This window comes from Phyllobates terribilis, unplaced genomic scaffold (assembly GCF_046119375.1).
Source record: "Phyllobates terribilis strain yellow unplaced genomic scaffold, ASM4611937v1 Scaffold_5__5_contigs__length_657084704, whole genome shotgun sequence".
Taxonomy (NCBI): Eukaryota; Metazoa; Chordata; class Amphibia; order Anura; family Dendrobatidae; genus Phyllobates; species Phyllobates terribilis.
The window spans coordinates 124,349,910-124,369,538 of record NW_027362765.1 but is presented as its reverse complement, the minus strand read 5'-3'; the positions used below and the strand labels follow the sequence as shown (position 1 = coordinate 124,369,538).

The window sequence follows — 19,629 nt, the reverse complement described above, 5'->3', positions numbered from 1 at the left end:
TAAACACCCGAGAGTCCCCAGTACTGCCATAAGCACCAACGTCAATGGCAACAAATTTGAAATGTGCATCAGCCACCGCCATCAGGACCACAGAAAAATATTTCTTATAATTAAAGAAGCGTGATCCTGATCGTGGTGGCTGCTGAACTCTCACATGTTTGCCATCGACAGCACCAATGCAGTTTGGGAAATTGGCCACAGTTTGAAAGCCTGCTGTGACCTGCAGCCAAGTCTCCTCGGTTGGAGAAGGCATCACGATGGGCTGCAACTTCTGCCAGATGACGGTACATGTGCACCTCACAATTCTGGAAATGGTGGATTTACCAACCCTAAATTGGAGGTGCAGTGATGTATAGCTCTCTCCTGTGGCCAAAAACCTGAAAAGGAAAAATAGATAATTAGAAAAGCCATAAAAAGAAATACAAGCCAACAGTAATTATCCATTATTGATTCATCTTTTAAAAAATTAAGGTCTTTATTACAAAAAACTATTCCAACAATGGGCGCGTTTTTTTTTGGGGGGGGGGGGCTCCACATTTTCAATCTTTTTTGGTCATCTTTTGTTTTCTCTTGAGTTCACACATATCAATTTATAATGTGTTTTGACTTTGTGTCTGTGTTTGCCTACGATGTTTGCTCTAGAGTTTACACATCAGTGACCTTTTCAATCTGATCTCTGTGCATGGTGATCTCATGGTCAAGCCAAAAATATGTACACAACGACAGACACAGTGGAGCCATCACCGCAGGGTGGCGAACAAAACCAGGTACATATAAATCAACATTCAACTTACCGCAAGGTGATGAGCAGCCTTTCCTCAGCAGAGATGGCCCTTCGCATTACAGTGTCTTGGAAGTCCAGGTCAGGAGACATAAGGCTCAGCAGCCGATCAAATGCAATAATGTTCAGACGGCAGAACTGTTTAAATTTTTCAGGAAAACTATAGTAAACAGAGAAAAAAAAATATTAAGAGATAATTTTGTAACATAGTATACAAACAAAACCTTAAAAAAACAGCATAGACGGGTGACATTATACTTTCTTCACATATATCTTACCTCCTTAAATCCTGGTAGAGAACATTAAAGTGGCCCTTATCCGTCCGCTCCTGCAAGATAGGGTGCACCCAAATTTTTTTTGGTCGTCTTCTCCTCCTTAAACGCTCCTATAGAACAATAATAGGTTAGTACACACACTACATAAAAATAATGTACCCCAAAAAAACTTAGTTTATATTACCTGCTCAACGTTGTAGTGCAGGAGATTTAAGCAAGTCATTAGCAGGTTTAGGCATGGTCTGCTGACCCGCAGGGGCTGCAATTCCTGTGGCATACTGTCTTTTGCAAAAAACAAAATGGTGACGAGGGGTTGAACTAGGAAATGACATCAGGATTTCCCTCTTTTTTTTTTTCAATAACTTTATTTGTGCTCAAAAACGCATGAAATAAGCTTACAAAAACGCATGTAAAAACCGCATACAAAAACGCGTCAAAAACGCGTAAAAAACGCGTCAAAAACGCGACCAAAAAACGCACGCGATTTTCTGGCAAGGGACATGCAGAAATGTTGCAGAAATTTTCTGCTTCATTTCTGCATCGTGGGCACATAGCCTAAGGCTGAGTTCACACGATGCGTTTTTCATGCGTTTCCGCGGCGTTTTTGCAGTTGCGTAAACGCCGCGGAAACGCATGAAAAACGCATGGTAGAAGGGCAGCAATGTTCCCCAATGGAAATCCGCATGTGCTGTGCCCATGATGCGGATTTTTCCGCAGCGTAAACGCTGCGGTCAAAAATCCGCAGCATGTCAATTAATTTTGCGGAAACGCTGCTCTTTTGCCGCCATTGACTTGCATTAGACCGCATGGAATCCGCATCACTGTATATGTTGATGCGCTTTTCATGCGGTCTAATGTGCGGATGGTACCCGGGTGTGGATGAGAGGACTCTCATCCAGACCCAGGTACCATTAAAAAAAAAAGAATAAAATAAAAAATATATATATTCTCACCTTCTGACGGCCCGCGCTGCGTCCTGCCGGCTTCCCGCGCACTTCACGGTTGAATGAAGGACCTTCGCTGACGTCAGAGTCATGTGACGGGTCACGTGACGCTGACGTCGGAAGGTCCTACAGTCTTCACTGCCGGCAGCCGGGACCGATGAAGCAGGACACCGGGGGCCATCAGAGGGTAAAGTATAGATTTATTTTTTATTTTTTGACATCACACACTATATAAATCCATGCCGGCTGCATGGATTTATATAGTGTGAAGTTGACAAGCACTTTCCAAGTGATGCTAAAATCGCTTGGGAAGCGCTTGTCAACCCGCATGCGGAAATGAAAGTGAAGACCGCTTCATTTCCGCATGTCCCTGGCAGGAAACCGCATGTACAATCCGCATGCGTTTTTTCCTGCCAGAGAGATGCAGAAACGCTCAGGAAAAAATCCTGAGCATTTCTGCATCGTATGCACATACCCTGAGACCTACTTTATTTCTGCCAGCATGTTATATGCTGGTGGGTTTACTCTGTTAAAGGGTGTGCGGTTTTATGGGAATGGCAAAGAGGGCAGGACGCCATTCCCCTTACCTCCCCTCAGGGTGTGGCTGAGCAATGTGTAAAAGCTCAGTCCCTTTTTTTTTCTCTGGAGTGTGGTCTGGAGAGTGAAGTCTCCAGACAGGGTTGTGGAAGCGGCAGAGCTTTTTAGAAGGACTTTGCCTGTGCAGTTTGCGCTACCGAGAGCGTGCGGAACCCGCTCACCTATGGACTGAGCTATATTTTGTTTTGTTTTCCCGTTTAACCCAGATGGGTCTTGTTTGTTTTTGCTGTGGAACCCTGCCTGAGTTTATGCCATATAATAAACCAGCAGAAAGGTAACCTGAGAACATGTGTCCTGAGTCTGCAGCACATGGTCTATGGTCAATGAGTAATAGTTCCCCCAGGATTCCAAAGAATTCATGCAACCTGTCTCACCCTTATCTGAACCTAGCGGCGTGCGTGTAACATATAGCAGGGCAAAGGAGTGATGTACTCCATTGGAGGCTGTGTATAGGGGTTGAGGAGCTATGCAGCTATATATAAAGGATCTGAAGAGTGATGTGCTGCATATGGAGATTGTGTATATAGAGGAGCTGAGGAGCGATGTACTGCAGATGAAGGCTATATACAGTGGCTAACGAGTGATGTACTGCAGATGAAGGCTGTATACAGCGGCTAAGAAGCAATGTGCTGCATATGGCGGCTGTGTATATGGGGGGACTGAGTAGCGATGTACTGCAGATAGAATCTGGTTGTTGAGCGCTGCTGTCAGTCGAGCACTGGTATGTGCATCTGACTGTGTCACACTGGCGGCAGCACTCAATTGGTTATATATTTAATGCAGCAAAGTGGAGCAGCAGCACTTTGGATCTCTTGGGATCAGCAACATAGCAATTGATTTTGTTGAACTGTATATACTTATATATAAGAGGTGCACACTGTGTGGGATATTAATCTGTGGTGACTGCATATGTGCACCCACACTGTGTGGGGTTCTAGAGCCTCCCAGTGGTCAGACCCTCATCGATCAGCATGTTATCCACTGTCCTGTAAGTAGGAGATAACTTCATTTTTTGGTGAATAACTTGTTAATTAATATATTACAGGAGGTGTGTGATTATAATCTTAGGTGAAGGGGATTGATTATTACAAGGGGTTGGGTTAAAGTTACGGGCGTTGATGAATTATTGGGCAGCAGAGAGTGTGTGGTTATAGTCCTACGAAAAAGGGTAGTTAATTACTGCAAGGTCGGGGCATGGTATAACCTGGGTGGTGAGGATTAATTATTATACCATAGGTGATCTCTGCATGGGGGTATGAAATTATAATTTGGGGGATTATTTGTTATTTTACTATTGGAGGGTTATTTCTACAAGGGTCTGTGTGATTGTGATGGGGGATGCCTCAAATAGCAGCGTCTTTCTAGGGAAAATTAGAAATCAAGTGCAGATTGCTTGCCTATTGTTAGTGGCTGCATAATTTTTCTGACATTGTGTAGCCAATAACAAGTAAACAATTTGTGATTAATTTCTGTCCAATTGCTACATGAAATCCACTAAATATGGGCCATGCCATTTATGGGTCAGTGCATTGGGCTTGTCCTCCAGGTCAAAAATTGCCAGTTGGATGTTAAACAGAGCACTATGTATGCTGAATGAGAGACATCAGGTGCAGTTATAGTTATAAACCCCTTCCACCTTCACCTCAGAGACTGTCAGACATCTCATCTGCTCTTCCTAGATTGCAGTAGCATTAGTGTAGTTACGTCAATGCACCTGTACTGCCAACATCAAAAAGTGAGCAATAGATGAAGGGTTAAATGAAAAAATTCTGTCTGCCTCTGCCAGCAGCCACCACTAGAGGGAGCTATCTGTACACAGATTTACACAGACAATTCTCTGAACAATGATACAAGTTTCAGAAAGAATTACATGCGGATATTTAAGATCCTAGACACTGATACTTGGATACTTGGGATCTGAGGGCAATGAACAACTACATTTTAAGTTGACTAGACAGTCATAAAATGCCCCAAATATTGGGCATCTTAAGACACTTTTGTCTAATTTTACACCACTTCTGATTGGCTTTCTTTGCATAAAAATGTGCATCAAAATTTTGGCTGAGTTTTAGAACACACTGACACATTTCAGGCCAAGCTCGATTTGCAGCAAAGTCTTGTCCCCTTTCCAATGGGCCGCACCACTCCTGAATGTAACAGAAAAAAGCCTAAAACATATATCGTAATAAATTTGGTGCATGTACAGTGGCATGTTAAAGTTTGGGCACCCCTGGTCAAAATTACTATTATTGTGAACAGTTAAGTAAGATGACACATTTGCTTTGTATTTTAGGCAAAAAATATATATATTTTCATCTTTAACATTTTAAAAGTTACAAAAAGGAAAATTCGCCTATGCAAAAGTTTGGGCACCCTTGGAGATTTGTGTGCTCACATAACTTTGACCAAGGTTTTAGACCTTAATTAGTTTGTTAGGGTTATGGCTTTTTCACTATCATCATTAGGAAAGGCCAGGTGATGCAAATTTCCCAACTTTATAAAAACCCAGCCTCCTTTAACCTTTTGCCAAAAAACAGCAGCCATGGGTTCTTCTAAGCAGCTGCCTAACACTCTGAAAATGAAAATGGTGGAGGCCCACATAGCAGGAGAAGGCTATAAGAAGATAGCAAAGCGTTTTCAAGTTGCCCTTTCCTCAGTTCAAAATGTAAGTAAGAAATTGCATCTAACAGGAAAAATGGAAGTCAAAATAAGGTCTGGAAGGCCAAGCAAAATTTCAGTGAGAGCTGCTTGTAGGATTGCTAGAGAGGCAAATCAGAACCCCCGCTTGACTGCAAAAGACCTTCAGAAAAATGTAGCAAACTCTGGAGTTGCGGTGTATTTTTCTTCTGTTCAGAGACACCTGCACAAATATGGCCTTCATGAAAGAGTCATCAGAAGAAAACCTCTCCTGCGTCCTCACCATAAAATTCAGTGTCAGAAGTATGCAAAAGAACAGTTAAACAAGCCTAATGCATTTTGGAAATAAGTCCTGTGGACTGATGAGGTTAAAATAGAACTCTTTGGCCACAATGATCAAAGGTACGTGTGGTGAAAAAAGGTCACGGAATTTCAGGAAAAGAACATCTCGCCAACCATTAAGCATGGGGATGGATCAATCATGCTTTGGGGTTGTGTTGCAGCCAATGGCACTGGGAACATTTAACAGGTAGAGGGAATAATGGATTCAATGCAATTTCAACAAATTCTTGATGCAAACATAACACCATCTGTAAAAAAGCTGAAGTTGAAAAGAGGATGGCTTCTACAAATGGATAATGATCCTAAACACACATCAAAATCCACAACAGACTACCTCAAAAGGAGCAAGCTGAAGGTTTTACAATGGCCCTCACAGTCCCCTGATCTGAACATCATTGAAAATCTGTGGCTAGACCTCAAAATAGCAGTGCATTCAACACGACCCTGGAATCTCACAGAACTGGAAGAATTTTCCAAGGAAGGATGGATGAAAATCCCTCAAACAAGAATTGAAAGACTCTTGTCTGGCTACAAAAAGTGCTTACAAGCTGTGATACTTTCAAAAGGGGTGCAACTAGGTATTAACCATGCAGTAACAGTAATTTTGACCAGGGGTGCCCAAACATTTACATGCCACTGTATAACATTTTTTGGGTGTAAATTTAGCACGATTTCTGGTGTATTTACTTAGTAGTTCTCCCTAAATGATACTTGGAATCTTAAGTCTCGATACAATGACACATAGAAGTTAGAGGTCTTAAATCTAAACTTGGAGACTAAGGACAATGACATTAAAATTTGGGTTCGCAAAAGCTAAATTACAAGAGTTTAGCCCAACCTTTATTATTCTGGCATATCCAAAATTAGAAATCTTGCATATCAGATTGTTCCCAACAATGACATTACAAGAAGCCAATGAGAAATGTGCCACACGTTTAACTTCCAAGTATGCCAGGCCATCCACCACCTGACTGGCAATGTGCATGAGCTGAGGGACAGTAAGAAAAGGTCCTTCTTCCCCTGTCAAAAGATTATAAAGATGTCCAGCATGAATTCAACATAATTATTATCGGGCTATTACTTAGTATGATATCTTTCATGTGTTAATATTATTTTAACATCATATTTTAATAGCACTTCCATGTCTCAAACATTGATCCCAAGGAGAGTTACCCACATTACGCTCATAAAAGTGTCAACAATAGTGTCCCTATAGCAGTGCCATCCAAAGTTTCCCTATAATAATACCAATTCAATATTTTTAAGTTGCAAAATTACCTTTGAGGAATTTTTTAAGATTTCCTTTTTCCAAAAACTCTGTGACAGTAAAAACAGTGTCCCCAGTAGTGCACACAGCATGCAGATGAATGATGTTCTTGTGGTTCAGCCTTTTTAAAATCTCAATTCCAGTCATGAAATCTTGCAGCTCGAACATTTCTGGTTCATTATGGAAACATTAAAAATTAACAAGGGACAGAGTTATCATCAGGTTTTCCTTTACCATTAACCCATTGCAAAGAATCAGATTGCTTCTTTAGTACTGAATCTAAATTCCCTGGCCAAGGCACAATGGCTTTTCGGTGCCCATTGCACTCAGGGCATATACATACCTACTACCACTCAGACATCGAACACGTGAAAAAATGAGGTGTCTCTCTAATTAAAGGGAATCTGTCAGCAGGATTACACCCCCTCAAACTATATGGGCATGTTTAAAGACAAGTCCAGCAATACCTTTGCATGGTCAGTCCATGTAAAGGTATTCCTCTGCTACTGAGAAATCAGCATTTCAATTGTTATGCAAATGATGCTGAAGGGCTATGGTACATCTGAAGTCTCTGTCACTCAAGCTCTATTCCCTGAACTTTAAAGGGAATCTCTCAATAAGCTATCACACCCCACATGTAACTTGAGCAGATATAAACTACTTCTTATGAAAAGCAATTATGGATTGGAAATAAATTCTTTACTGATTCCAAGAAGCAATTTTTGGAGCCTGTAAGTACCTATACACATTGGATACAACTTAGCAGAAGCTATGGATTTTGGCAGGATCCTCCTCCATTCTTACATGTATGGTGAGCCATCCCCTAACATCTGGTTTGACAAAGTAATTGGTTAGGTACTGAAGGGGAGATATGTATCACTGAGGTTGTTGGCCTCAGTGATGTGAACCTAGGGAAAATGCTCCACCACACTAAGTGCTGAGAGGGGTTAATCAGCCATGTTTAAGGGCTAGGTTTTTTTGTGGACAGCTAACGTGTGGGTGGGAGGCTGTCCACCATATTTCCACCCCAGGATGTGGTCTAGGATGTAAATAGTCAGCCTTCTGAGTCATTCAGTGTTTGGTGTGTCTGGAGGCAAAGAAGTGTTTATGTTAAGCTGTGCTGAACCCTGTTGTTTACCCTGAGGGGATGATCCCTGCAGGCATACAGACTGTACTATACATTATCTTTTGTTTCCAGTTATGCCAGAAAGGCCATGTTTATTTTGATGAACCCTGCACTGGTTTATGCCATGTTTTAAATAAACTAGCAGAAGAAACGTTCTAGTGTCTATCTCTGTGAACAGCCGAGTGAGCCAATCTACCACACTGGAAATACTTAATTTCCATAGACAATAATAAATGTACCTAGTTATACTTTGATCAATCAAGGAGAAACCGACAAAGTTTCCAAATTAGTTATCCTAATGTAAGTTAATGGTGGACAGAGATCCAGGAATCGTAATTTGGAGGAATCTAGTGACTTAACATAAAAAACTTTGACATGCTATCTTATATAATTGGAAGACAGAAGGAACAACAATAATGTGGTTATAGGAAGTTTCGCCCCCAGCAGTTCGCCCCCAGCAATTTGCCCCCAGCAGTTCACCCCCAGGTACATTTCACCCCCGCACATTTCGCCCCTATCATTTCGCCCCCAGGAAGATTCACCCCCGCACATTTCACCCCCGCACGTTTGCCCCCCGGACGTTTCGAACTGGGGACGATATGTGCAGGGTTGAGATGTGCGGGGGCAAAACATCCTGGGGGCCAAATGCTGGGGACGAAATGTGCGGGGGCGAAATGTAACCGGGGGCGAATTGCTGGAGGTGAACTGCTGGGGGCGAAACATCCAATTCCCCAATAATGTAGTTGTAGGTTAGGAAATATTTAGATCCAAGACGGGGGCAATATAATGAGAACAACCTTCAATCACTATCTTACATTGAGCTGCAATAATCAGTCATGTTTCCACACAAACCTTTATCAATGGACTGAATGTGTACAGGTATGTTCTTCGCTATCCATTTGCCTTTAAAATGTGATGAACTCAACTGCTCTGTTACAGCGAAGTCTGACCAAAGCTTCTCCCAAAAGTCCTCTTTTATGGCCACCTTAAGAATTAAAAGGAGACTAGTGATGAATGTTCAGCTATAGAGAGCAATGCATTGTCGCTTTAAAGAAACTCATGGATGGAGTAGTTAAAACAGACTCCTACACAGGTTCTTTCATGACACATGACCGCTTTTAATATGAAAGTTTCAGCTTTGATCAGCTCATCCAAAGACCAAAGAAGTGATTTTGCTGGATGGAGTTGTATTTAATTGCTGATTTACTCTGCAGTGGCTTTTACAGGGAAAATGACAAATTATTTGTGATAAAGTAAATAGTTGTCCCAAGTATGCTGGAGGATATATCTCCTTTTGGCACATAGGATGGAGTCTCAAGCCAGGGACCTTTCTATATAAATACCATATACCCAAATACGGCAAATGGACAGAGGTTGTCCAATTGAGATCACATTTGACTTTATATATTTTTCTTTTTTATTCCATTATTGTATTATATACAGTACCTTAATATATGGTTTCAATTCTAAACAATCTCGGACCATCCATTTCTCTCTGAGGTAAGAGATGAGATCATGGACACAGACAAAAGATTTTAAGTCTTCGATGAAGAACTGATGTTCCTGGTCCCATTTAATGCAAAAGTGAATGACTCCACTATCTCTTCGTACTGTGGACGACATAATGGCAACGGATAGTTTTATACTTGTTAAGATTGGTGAGGGTCTTTGCTCAACTGGGGTGACAGCTGGGTCTTTTTGATGTTGATGTGACCACGTACTCATGTATTGTGTGTTGGACTAATCAACTCTCGAGGAAATCCCAGCCATCATTGAAATTACCTATTACTTTAACTATTTCTGGTTAAGAAAACCTGTGAGAAGGCTTTTGCCACCTAGGCCACCACCAGTACCTGACTTCTTGTGCCGTGTTGTCTACAAAGTTGTCCTTTTTACCCAGTAGATGCCTTACTATGTTAAAAAACTAACCCTAATGACTGCATGTGCTAACAGCTTTTCGAAGTCAAAGGGGTGTAGACGTTGTTGAAAGGAGTCAACTTAATCCCACCAAATTTGACAGGATGGACATGAGAAAAGGGAACATTTTCACAAGACTTGCGGAAATCTTATGTGTGTGCCATGCACAGTGCACAAAGGAAACTGGTAAATACCAAGCAATACTGCGCCTGCACCAGAAGCTTCAGTGGGCAAGTGTGAGATTTCAGCAGGGTTCCTGGTTACTTTTCCTGTTTTCAGAGACAGCAATGAAGTCAGATTAGGTGGGATTAAGGACATGGACATCCTGACTCTTCTCACAATGGTCTCCATTTTCTCGGCTGCAAAGAGTTCATTAACATTATACAGGCCTTTTTTTATCATAATGAGGTTTGTACTTGGGCTACAAAAGACACCTTAGGAGACAAAAGGGGCAGAACAGACAGGCATTAGCGGTATTTTGGTTGTCAAAAATCAGATAATTCCTTCTCTTTAATAGGAATGTAATATAAGATATTACTGACCTGATAGTGCATAACCCAATATATTGCCCTGGCTTGGACGGACAACAAAAGAGCCAACTCTGTTGGGGTCAGTCATAAGTAGTTCTTCGGCCTTGTTACGGTCTACATCCAGATACCACCTGAAATGTCCATAGAGTGATGAGCAAACAACAAGGAAGAAAATAAGAAAAGAACTGCCTCTCCATCTTCTCTGTACAAATCTTCTCCTTTATTACCCAAAGCAACATTAATCACCACAGGCATGTCACATTACATTAATGTTGCTTTCAGGAAATAAGGTGAAGATTGTTACAGAGAAGATGGAGTGCAACTTTCATTTCTTTGAATCTGGATTTGAATCAAGTTACCGAGCACATGGGGCTGAGGACTTTTGCAGGTGTGGTGCACTGTTATTGCCTTTTCTATACATTTAATAACAGGCAAGATGGATTCTATGGTGCTTCAATAAAAACAATAATGTTGATTAAAATTTTACTCCTAATAATAATTCTAATATCCCCCTCCCTGTCCTCCACCATATACACATTCCAGCTGTACTATTGTCATTGAGAGGACGGTCTGGTGAAAACAAGTGATTACCTATCTATATGATAGTTTATAGATCAGCGGGGGTCCATCCACTGTGACCCGGACTAATTGGCAGAATGGGGAACTTTGATCCCCGTTAAACTGGAGTGGCTTTGTGCTAGGGCAATCCATTCATTCCCTTTGAGGCTGCTGAGTGCTGTGCTCAGCTTTTTCTAGCAGCTCCATAGAAAATGAATGGAGTGATGGTCGGCAATGCACAAAACCACTCCATTGTATTGGGGATAAATCCATTACAATTGGTCCTTGTGGTTACACCCCCACAATTAGTAAGTTATCTCCAATCCTGCGGCTAGGTGATAACTTGTTTTCAGTGGACAGTCCCTTTAAGCAACCTAATATGTATGGAGAGGGCCAAGTTAAGTTCCCATTGTCAATCTAAAAGCTTCTTATTTCAGATAACCAGCTCCAAGACAACTTGTCTGCCACTTCTCTTCCCCACAGACCTTAGCAAGTCAAATACATATATTAATAAAATGATTAGCCATAAAAGGCCTTTGGTTGATAGATCTCATCCTGAGCATATGGATATCAAAGGGAGACATAATTAAATAGATCTTATCCAGCTTTCCACAGTTATCCGCTTTCAACCTAAACCAAAAGTTTTCCTGTCTTGTGGATCTTTGAATTTTTCTTTACTCACGGTTGTTCTTCCACTGACTTCTCCTTGACCAGGTTAATGGCAGGTACATAGCCTATCTTTTTTAAGTCTTTCTTGTCTTCATCCACTTTGGTAACCAACCAGCGGTATCCACTCACCCAAAGTAGTTGGAAGCGTTCAGAGGCCTTAAAGCTGATCTCATCTTCAGAGGTGGCTTCATAGTCAACCTTACTAACATATCTGGGGGACAAGCCCTTCCACTGATCCATTCTGTTGGGTCAATGAATAGTTTAGGTCCCACAAACTTCTCAAAAAGTCCTGATTGTATGAAATCTCTGTTTATACAAGAGTTTATTTCAATATTAGTCATCTGGAAGGAAGATTCCATCACTGATGTCACCAGCGAGACTGAGGTTTTGTAAGAAGACGCATCGGGAGACGTCTTCTGATACACCAGGGTAGAAGTGTGAAAACTGCGGTTTCACACTCTTTTAGTCAGGATGACATAAGCTGTAGCCACATGGTATAAAAGTACCCAGTTACACTCACATTATACAGTATATAAGATTCATGGTTATAAGTAATTTGTATCCATATTTTTGACATTAGGGTTTTCCTGTAGGCAATGCATCATATAAAGGGGTTGTTCTATGAAACCTTTCTATGACATGTCATATAAGTAAATTAACCAAAGCAACTGCGAACTACAAGGTATTGTCTGATGCTATGAGTGATACGATACCCACAGCCTTATGTTTGTGTCTATTTATTCTAGTTCGCAGAGTTTGACTGATGACATATTGTAGCCTGCAAATACAATTAACCAAACAGGTAACCAAGTCTGAGACTAGAGATGATTGAATCAATCTGATGATAATTGAATATGAGTTGAATTGTATGAAATTTGCACGTCCCAACAAATTCAAATGATATGCAATTTGATTTATGTGAATCGCCAAAAAAATGCCAGCAGGGCCGGCTTTAGGGGGTTGGTGAAGACTGGGGCCCCCTGTTGTGTCCCCTCTAGTTTACCGCTGTAAGTAGTGTTGAGCGAATTTGTTCGGCATTTCAAATTCGGGTTTGTGTTCGGGGTTCCGGCTTGTTCGCACCAAAAAATCAGCTCTTCCCATGAACCTCCCTTATTTGCCACGCTGTCACGCAGATGTTATCTGTTATTTGCCACAGCAATACAGCGTCCTGTTGCAGGTGCTGCCTTTTTGGACATGCACCTCCTACCATTTCTTATTTTGTAATTTTTGGTAAAGGGATTGAATATAGTTAAAAAAAAGTGGAAAAAAATTGTAGACTTAATTTAACTCAGCATGTTTGTTTTTTCCACACCTGTTTTTTAGTCCAATTGGACAACCATACACATCACACATATATGATGGCTCACTGCCACAATTTGCTTTCCATACGTGTACCTACTTACCTAGAATTTCTTATTACATTCTTTTGGCAAAGTTTGAATAATTGGGATTGAAAAGATTTTCAAACGATAATTATAATGTTGTACAATATGTATAATAAAATAAAAGGCGGCAATGGCAGGGTAGTGTAAAAGAAAATAAAAACAACATACCATAAAATGAACGTAATGCACAGCAATGGAAAAACAACATGCTGTGCACATGTTCAGTATTTGGTTACTTCTCGTTAGGGTCCGGAAACCCTGGAGTGGTTAAAAGAAGTAACATGTTCATTCTTCGGGCAGCTTCTTATTGAAAATACAGGGCAGAGAAAAGGATGGTAAAATCGCACACAGTCAATTCAGGAATAATGCAGCCCGCTTTTTTCTGAAGCGGCTTTGCCTTAGAAGACTTACAGGACCAATGTATAAAGCACGTCATGCGCACATAGTTTATGAGTGCAGAATAGAATAGTAGAAGAAAAAGCTTTAAAAATGCTGCTTCAAATCTGCACAAAAAACACATTAAATAAAGGGGAAAAGGCCTAACCCCACCCCCGAGCAAATACAATTAGAGAAGATTGTTATTGCATAGTGTGGTGCAAACACCTAATAAAAATCAGCAGCAAAAATACAGCATTTACAGTACTTGTGAAGACGACGTCAGCATTACATTTTTATAAAAAAAAACATTTATCACGCCGTTTTTTTACGTCCTTTGCCGATCATCGTAAATAATCTGCTATCTGTATTGTACAGGTTACAATTAAAGGGATCCCAAATATGTTATTTGCTGATTTCTAATTTTTTTTTATAGACTGTATTAAAAATGTCAATATTGTAATTGTTTTTCATTATGCTTTAGTAATTTTATAGGAACAAAAAAAATGTTTGACTTTTATTTTACCCCTAGAATACAGGTATATAAAAATATACTGGTATATAAAGTTGTGTCACTATGTACCAGTACAATGAGCCTGTCAAGATGAAGAGTACAATGTACATTCAAGTACAGAAAATGTTCCTACACTTTTCAGTGCAGCCTGGAGCTAATGGCTTTTGCTGCTGTCTCCAGTGCTACAGGTTGGGAGTTTAATTCCCAGGGAAGACCAGACTTCAATAAAAAACAAGAATTAATCAATTAAATTAATGTAAGTATGTACAGAACAAAGACAGATGCTGGGCTCTCACCCTGAGGAGAAGGAGTATCACCTGCAGAATAGTGAGTGCAGCTTTGGAGTGTGGCACCCCAGGGGTCTGGTTTCCACAGTAACGGCAATGTTATGTCTGAGAGCAGGTGGGAGGTCTCTTGGTCAGGAATCCTGTGCATGCCACACCTCCTGCCCAGTCCTGGGAGGGGAAGAACTTCCCCTATATAAACCTGGGGCTGAGGCAGGGTTAGAGAGTTCAGAGGGAGAGTTCAGCCAGGAGGGCTGACAGGGAGCTGTGGCTCTGGCTGGGCCCAGCTCCTGGGCCATGCCAGAAGTAGAGACAGAGAAGAGAAGCAGCTATGGGAAGAAACAACAGGAGCTCTGTGGGAGCAGTGTTACAAGGAGTCAGGGGCTGGCAGCTGCAGAGCTCGCCCTGACTGAGAAGATTTCTTACCGGACCCGGAGTCCGAGGCTGTGGGGACTAACTCCTACCCAGCAGCAGAATCCGTCAGGCAGGGGATTTCAGGTCCTCTGGCCAAGAAACCCGAAGGCACGGTCACACGCATGGGACCAGCACCGCCGTCGTGGAGCGGAAGCTACTAGAAGGCCCCGAGTCACCGGCCATACGGGTGAGCACCACACGGTACACTCAGGGACGTGGGCTACTTATACCCGCCTCTAGCAAGGTAGCCAGAAGAGTACAGTCAGTTTGGGAGGCCTACAACTCCGCCTGGCCAGGGGAGATCCCATCTGCTCAAGGACTGACCAGGCCCCAATCGCTAGCCAGTACTCCGGGAGGGTCTATCGTTGTCACCAGTAAAGACCCTGAACTACACCGTACCGTCTCTGAGTGATTCCTGCTACCCCCATCATCCACGTCGGCTGCCCTGAGGCCATACCCCTCCCGTTGGGGGTTATACTATCACGCTGCACCATCCTTCCACCGGCCTCAGCGGTCTGCCCTGCAGCGGCAGCTCCATAGCTGCATTCAACGGGTGGCGTAGTCGTCCATCATCTACCGCTGATACAGCGCCACTTAGTCTGACTCCCTGGGCACGGACCGGATCACCGCCACGAGACTACAACCCTCAAGAGATCCGGCTCCGGGTAAGCTCCCGCGTGCGCAACGCAGCGCGACACAGGCCCAGGGGCGCGTCAGGAGTATAATACAGGATGTAAAAAGATCAGTACATGATAAATAATGTATGCAACCAGTAACTCGTCCAGCAGAATAGTGAGTGCAGCTCTGGAGTGTAAGGATGTAACTCAGGATCAGTACAGGATAAGTAATGTAATGTATATTGTGACAGAGTCACTAGTATTATATGCAAGGGGAGGTATGTGTCACTCAGGATGCTCTCCTGTGTGAACTGAGACCTACTGAATTTCTGCCAGCATGTTATATGCTGGGGGTTAACTCTTTTAAAGCGTGTGGTTTTATGGGAATGACGTAGAGATGGGAGGGAAGTCATTCCCCATACCTCCATACCTCCACCAGCCCAGTTTTTTTTTTCTGTATTGTGTTTGGAGAAGCAAGGTCTCCAGACTGGACATCCATAGCTCAGGAAGGAGCTGGAGGCTGGACATAACCTGTGTGGGCAAACCGCACACACATATGGACTGATCAATCGTTTATCTTTTGTTCTGTTGTTTTGCCAGTAAGGCCGTGTTTACCTTTTCTGGAGTTGCTGGGCTTTATGCCATGTAATAAAGCCTAAACACTAACTAAGAACCCTATTTTATTTAAATGCACTTGCTTTTTATTTATTTACAGCAAGGTTTATTTTCATTTTGCTTCTTGTAGATTTTTTTTTATATAATAAAGCCTGCAGAGAAAACCCGGTTCCTGAGTCTACTTCCAGAAGTGGCTGAGCGAGTCGTCGTACCACAATGTGCACAGTGACTCCACCAACAGAATAGTGAGTGCAGCTCTGGGGTGTAATACAGGATGTAACTTAGGATCAGTACAGGATAAGTAATGTAATGTATGTACACAGTGACTCCACCAGCAGAATAGTGAGTGCAGCTCTGGAGTATAATACAGGATGTAACTCAGGATCAGTACAGGATAAGCAATGTAATGTATGGACACAGTGACTCCACCAGCAGAATAGTGATTGCAGCTCTGAAGTATAATACAGGATGGAACTCAGGATCAGTACAGGATAAGTAATGTAATGTATGTACACAGTGACTCCACCAGCAGAATAGTGAGTGCAGCTCTGGAGTATAATACAGGATGTAACTCAGGATCAGTACAGGATAAGCAATGTAATGTATGGACACAGTGACTCCACCAGCAGAATAGTGATTGCAGCTCTGAAGTATAATACAGGATGGAACTCAGGATCAGTACAGGATAAGTAATGTAATGTATGTACACAGTGACTCCACCAGCAGAATAGTGAGTGCAGCTCTGGAGTATAATACAGGATGTAACTCAGGATCAGTACAGGATAAGTAATGTAATGTAAATACACAGTGACTCCACCAGCAGAATAGTGAGTGCAGCTCTGGAGTATAATATAGGATGTAACTCAGGATGAGTACAGGATAAGTAATGCAGTACATGTACACTGTGACTTCACCAGCAGAATAGTGAGTGCAGCCCTGTAGTATAAGGCTGCGTGCCCACGTAGCGTTTTTCAAGCGTTTATGCTGCGGAATTTCCGCAGCATAAACGCTTGTGAAACGCTAGGTAATCCGCACCCCATGGTCCCCAAGGGGATTCCGCATGTTCTATGCACATGCTGCGGATTTTTCCGCAGCGTTTATGCTGCGTACAAAAATCCGCAGCATGTCATTTAATTTTGCGGTAGCGCAGCGGAACTCCCGCCATTGACTTGCATTGAAACGCATAGAAACCGCGACTGTACATTTCTACAAGCGGCTTATATGCGTTTCTATGTGCGGATGGTACCCGGTTCTGGAGGAGAGGAGACTCTCATCCAGACCTGGGTACCATTGTACCTGTAAAAAAAGAATAAAATAACAAATAAAGTTATATTCACCTGTCCGGCGGCTTCTCTCTGAATGCCGGCATCGCTTGAGGACCTGCGGTGACGTCACAGTCATGTGACCGCAGGCCCTTCACCGCTCTGTCTCGCGATATGCCGGCAGCCGGGAACCAGCCAGGAAGCAGTGCTGCAGCCACGCCGGGGCCTCGGGGGTGAGTATAGCTTTATTTGTTTTAATTTTTACGGTTCACAATGTATAAATCCATGCTGTTTGCATGGATTTATACAGTGTGACCTAGTTGTCAAGCACTTTCCAAGTGATGCTATCGCCTGGAAAGCGCTTGTCAATCTGCATGCGGAAACGCAAGTGAATCCGCATGTGGATCCGCATGTATCCTGAAGGAAAAACACATGCACAATCTGCATGCGTTTTTTCTGCCAGGGAGATGCAGAAATGCTGCAGAAATTTTCTGCTTCATTTCTGCATCGTGGGCACATAGCCTTATACAGGATGTAACTCAGGATCAGTACAGGATAAGTAATGTAATGTATGTACACAGTGACTGCACCAGCAGAATAGTGAGTGCAGCTCTGGAGTATAATACAGGATGTAACTCAGGATCAGTACAGGATAAGTAATGTAATGTATGTACACAGTGACTGCACCAGCAGAATAGTGAGTGCAGCTCTGGAGTATAATACAGGATGTAACTCAGAATCAGTACAGGATAAGTAATGTAATGTATCTACACAGTGACTGCACCAGCAGAATAGTGAGTGCAGCTCTGGAGTATAATACAGGATAAAACTCAGGATCAGTACTGGATAAGTAATGTATGTACACAGTGATTGCACCAGCAGAATAGTGAGTGCAGCTCTGGAGTATAATACAGGATGTAATTGAGGATTAGTACAGGATAAGTAATTGTTTTGTACACAGCAAATCAACTTTTTATGTAGATTAATCCTATATGTAAAAGTTAATGGTTCAAAAGTTGACCTAATTGTTAAGGAAGTTCATATGTGTTTTACCGCTTACTGTTCCCTGTGTTCTGTGTTTCACTGTAATTTATTTTTCAGACATTTTGAATTCCTCGAGTCACATGATGCTTTTACGGGAAGAGAGTAATCTGATAAACAAGCACACATACTTTAATAGCAGGAACTGTAATGCCGGCAGCACAGAAATCCCAGGGTGGCCAAACCAGCCAGACAAGTGGCAGCAAAAATCAGCATTGTGGAGGAGATTCTAGACAATGAAAATCTTTAATAAGAACAGGCAGAAGACCAAGCATCACAAGCCCTTCTCTATGTATCAATGAAGGTCCTGGCTCTTATCACACAAGTGCTATTATATGATGTATTAGGAATATTTTGTTAACATGTGTTTGTGCTAAAACACCCTAAAGTCAGCCATATACATGCACTCACCGCATGTGTGTCACCCCAGGCCTGGATGCCACAAATATTAAAGGCTGTGTCTGAGAGCAGGAGGGAGGTTCCCTGGTCAGGGACAATTAGCATACAGCACCTCCTGTCCCAGGCCAGTAGGGGGAGCAGGCTGCCCCTATAAAAGCTGGAACTGAGGGCAGGGTTAGAGAGAATCGGACGACCTAGCTCAGGACTGAGACTAGTCCCAGAGAGGAGGGACAGTTCAGCTGTAGCCGAGGAGTCTGTGAGGCAGAGGAGAAGCTGCGAGCCAGGGACAGAGGCGACGAGAGCCGGTCCTGGCTGAGAGAACTACACTACCGGACATTGGGGTCCGAGGCTGTCAGGGTTGCAGGCCCTGCAGCAGAGAACCAACCCGCGAGGGATTTCAGGTCCCTTGGCCTAAGAAGCCTGGAGGCTTCGCCACACAGAGGGACCAGTACAGCACGGAGAAGCAAAAGGTACCTAAGGCCCGAGTCGCAAGCCATACAGGCGAAGTACACGGCCAGCTCAGGGACGTGGGCTATTACACCATGAAAAGGAGGATAGTCAGCAAGGGCAGAGAGAGAATGGTAGGCCTTCACACTCACCCTGACCAGTGGGGCTCGCCCGAATGCTCTCAGACACCCAGGCCCATTCCTAACCGGTACTCCTGTTGGGTCAGTAGTAATACCTACAATAAAGACCCTGGACTGTTTGAAGCGGACTCTGAACTCTTATTATTGCGGCCTGCACTATCACCCCCAGCATTCACATACGCTGCCCTGAGGCTACACTCGGGGAGTTATCCGACCCCTGTGCTGCACACCAACATCAGCCTCAGCGGTCTGCCTTGCAGCGGCGGTCATCCCTGACCGCAATCCACGGGTGGCGTAGTCGGACATTTATTACTCTACAAATAGACTGCCACAGCATTTGGTCTGACCACCCTGAGCCACGGGATCGGGTTGCCACTACTACCCCCATCATCGCACTGAAGCCCGGTTCCGGGTACCCCACGGCCCAGGCGGCGAGTCACATGCGACCGCTACCGGGCCCGTACGGGTGAGGGGCCCACTGATGCCAGCAAAA

General features: G+C 43.1%; 1 protein-coding gene and 1 long non-coding RNA gene across 4 annotated transcripts; one reads left to right on the top strand and one right to left on the bottom strand.

Moving 5' to 3' along the window:
* The first annotated feature begins 694 nt into the window (after nt 1-694).
* On the top strand, nt 695-19,113 carry LOC141270942 (uncharacterized). 3 transcript variants are annotated; one of them, XR_012321775.1, is made up of 4 exons: nt 695-862; nt 12,390-12,445; nt 15,978-16,092; nt 18,211-19,113. It is a non-coding gene; the product is annotated as an uncharacterized lncRNA (long non-coding RNA). The 3 variants fall into 3 exon arrangements; XR_012321776.1 differs by lacking the exon at nt 695-862 and adding an exon at nt 3,088-3,585; XR_012321774.1 differs by lacking the exon at nt 12,390-12,445 and having other exon boundaries at nt 707-862.
* On the bottom strand, nt 6,264-11,883 carry LOC141270792 (tyrosine-protein kinase Srms-like). Its single transcript, XM_073680902.1, has 7 exons — nt 11,657-11,883; nt 10,429-10,547; nt 9,416-9,579; nt 8,822-8,954; nt 6,855-7,013; nt 6,399-6,596; nt 6,264-6,352 (listed from the first exon to the last, which is right to left on the bottom strand). Exons 1-7 carry the CDS (start codon nt 11,881-11,883, stop codon nt 6,264-6,266), a joined length of 1,089 nt encoding a protein of 362 aa, XP_073537003.1.
* Nucleotides 19,114-19,629: the final 516 nt, after the last annotated feature.

What these genes read in the sequence shown, in the direction of transcription:
- LOC141270792 (XM_073680902.1), bottom strand. Translation starts at nt 11,883, where the DNA reads ATGGATCAGTGGAAGGGCTTGTCCCCCAGATATGTTAGTAAGGTTGAC. An exon ending in AAGTCAGTGGAAGAACAACC is followed by an intron (nt 10,548 to 11,656) that starts GTGAGTAAAGAA and finishes TGGACATTTCAG; the next exon opens with GTGGTATCTGGATGTAGACC. An exon ending in TCTTAAAAAATTCCTCAAAG is followed by an intron (nt 6,597 to 6,854) that starts GTAATTTTGCAA and finishes ATCTTTTGACAG; the next exon opens with GGGAAGAAGGACCTTTTCTT.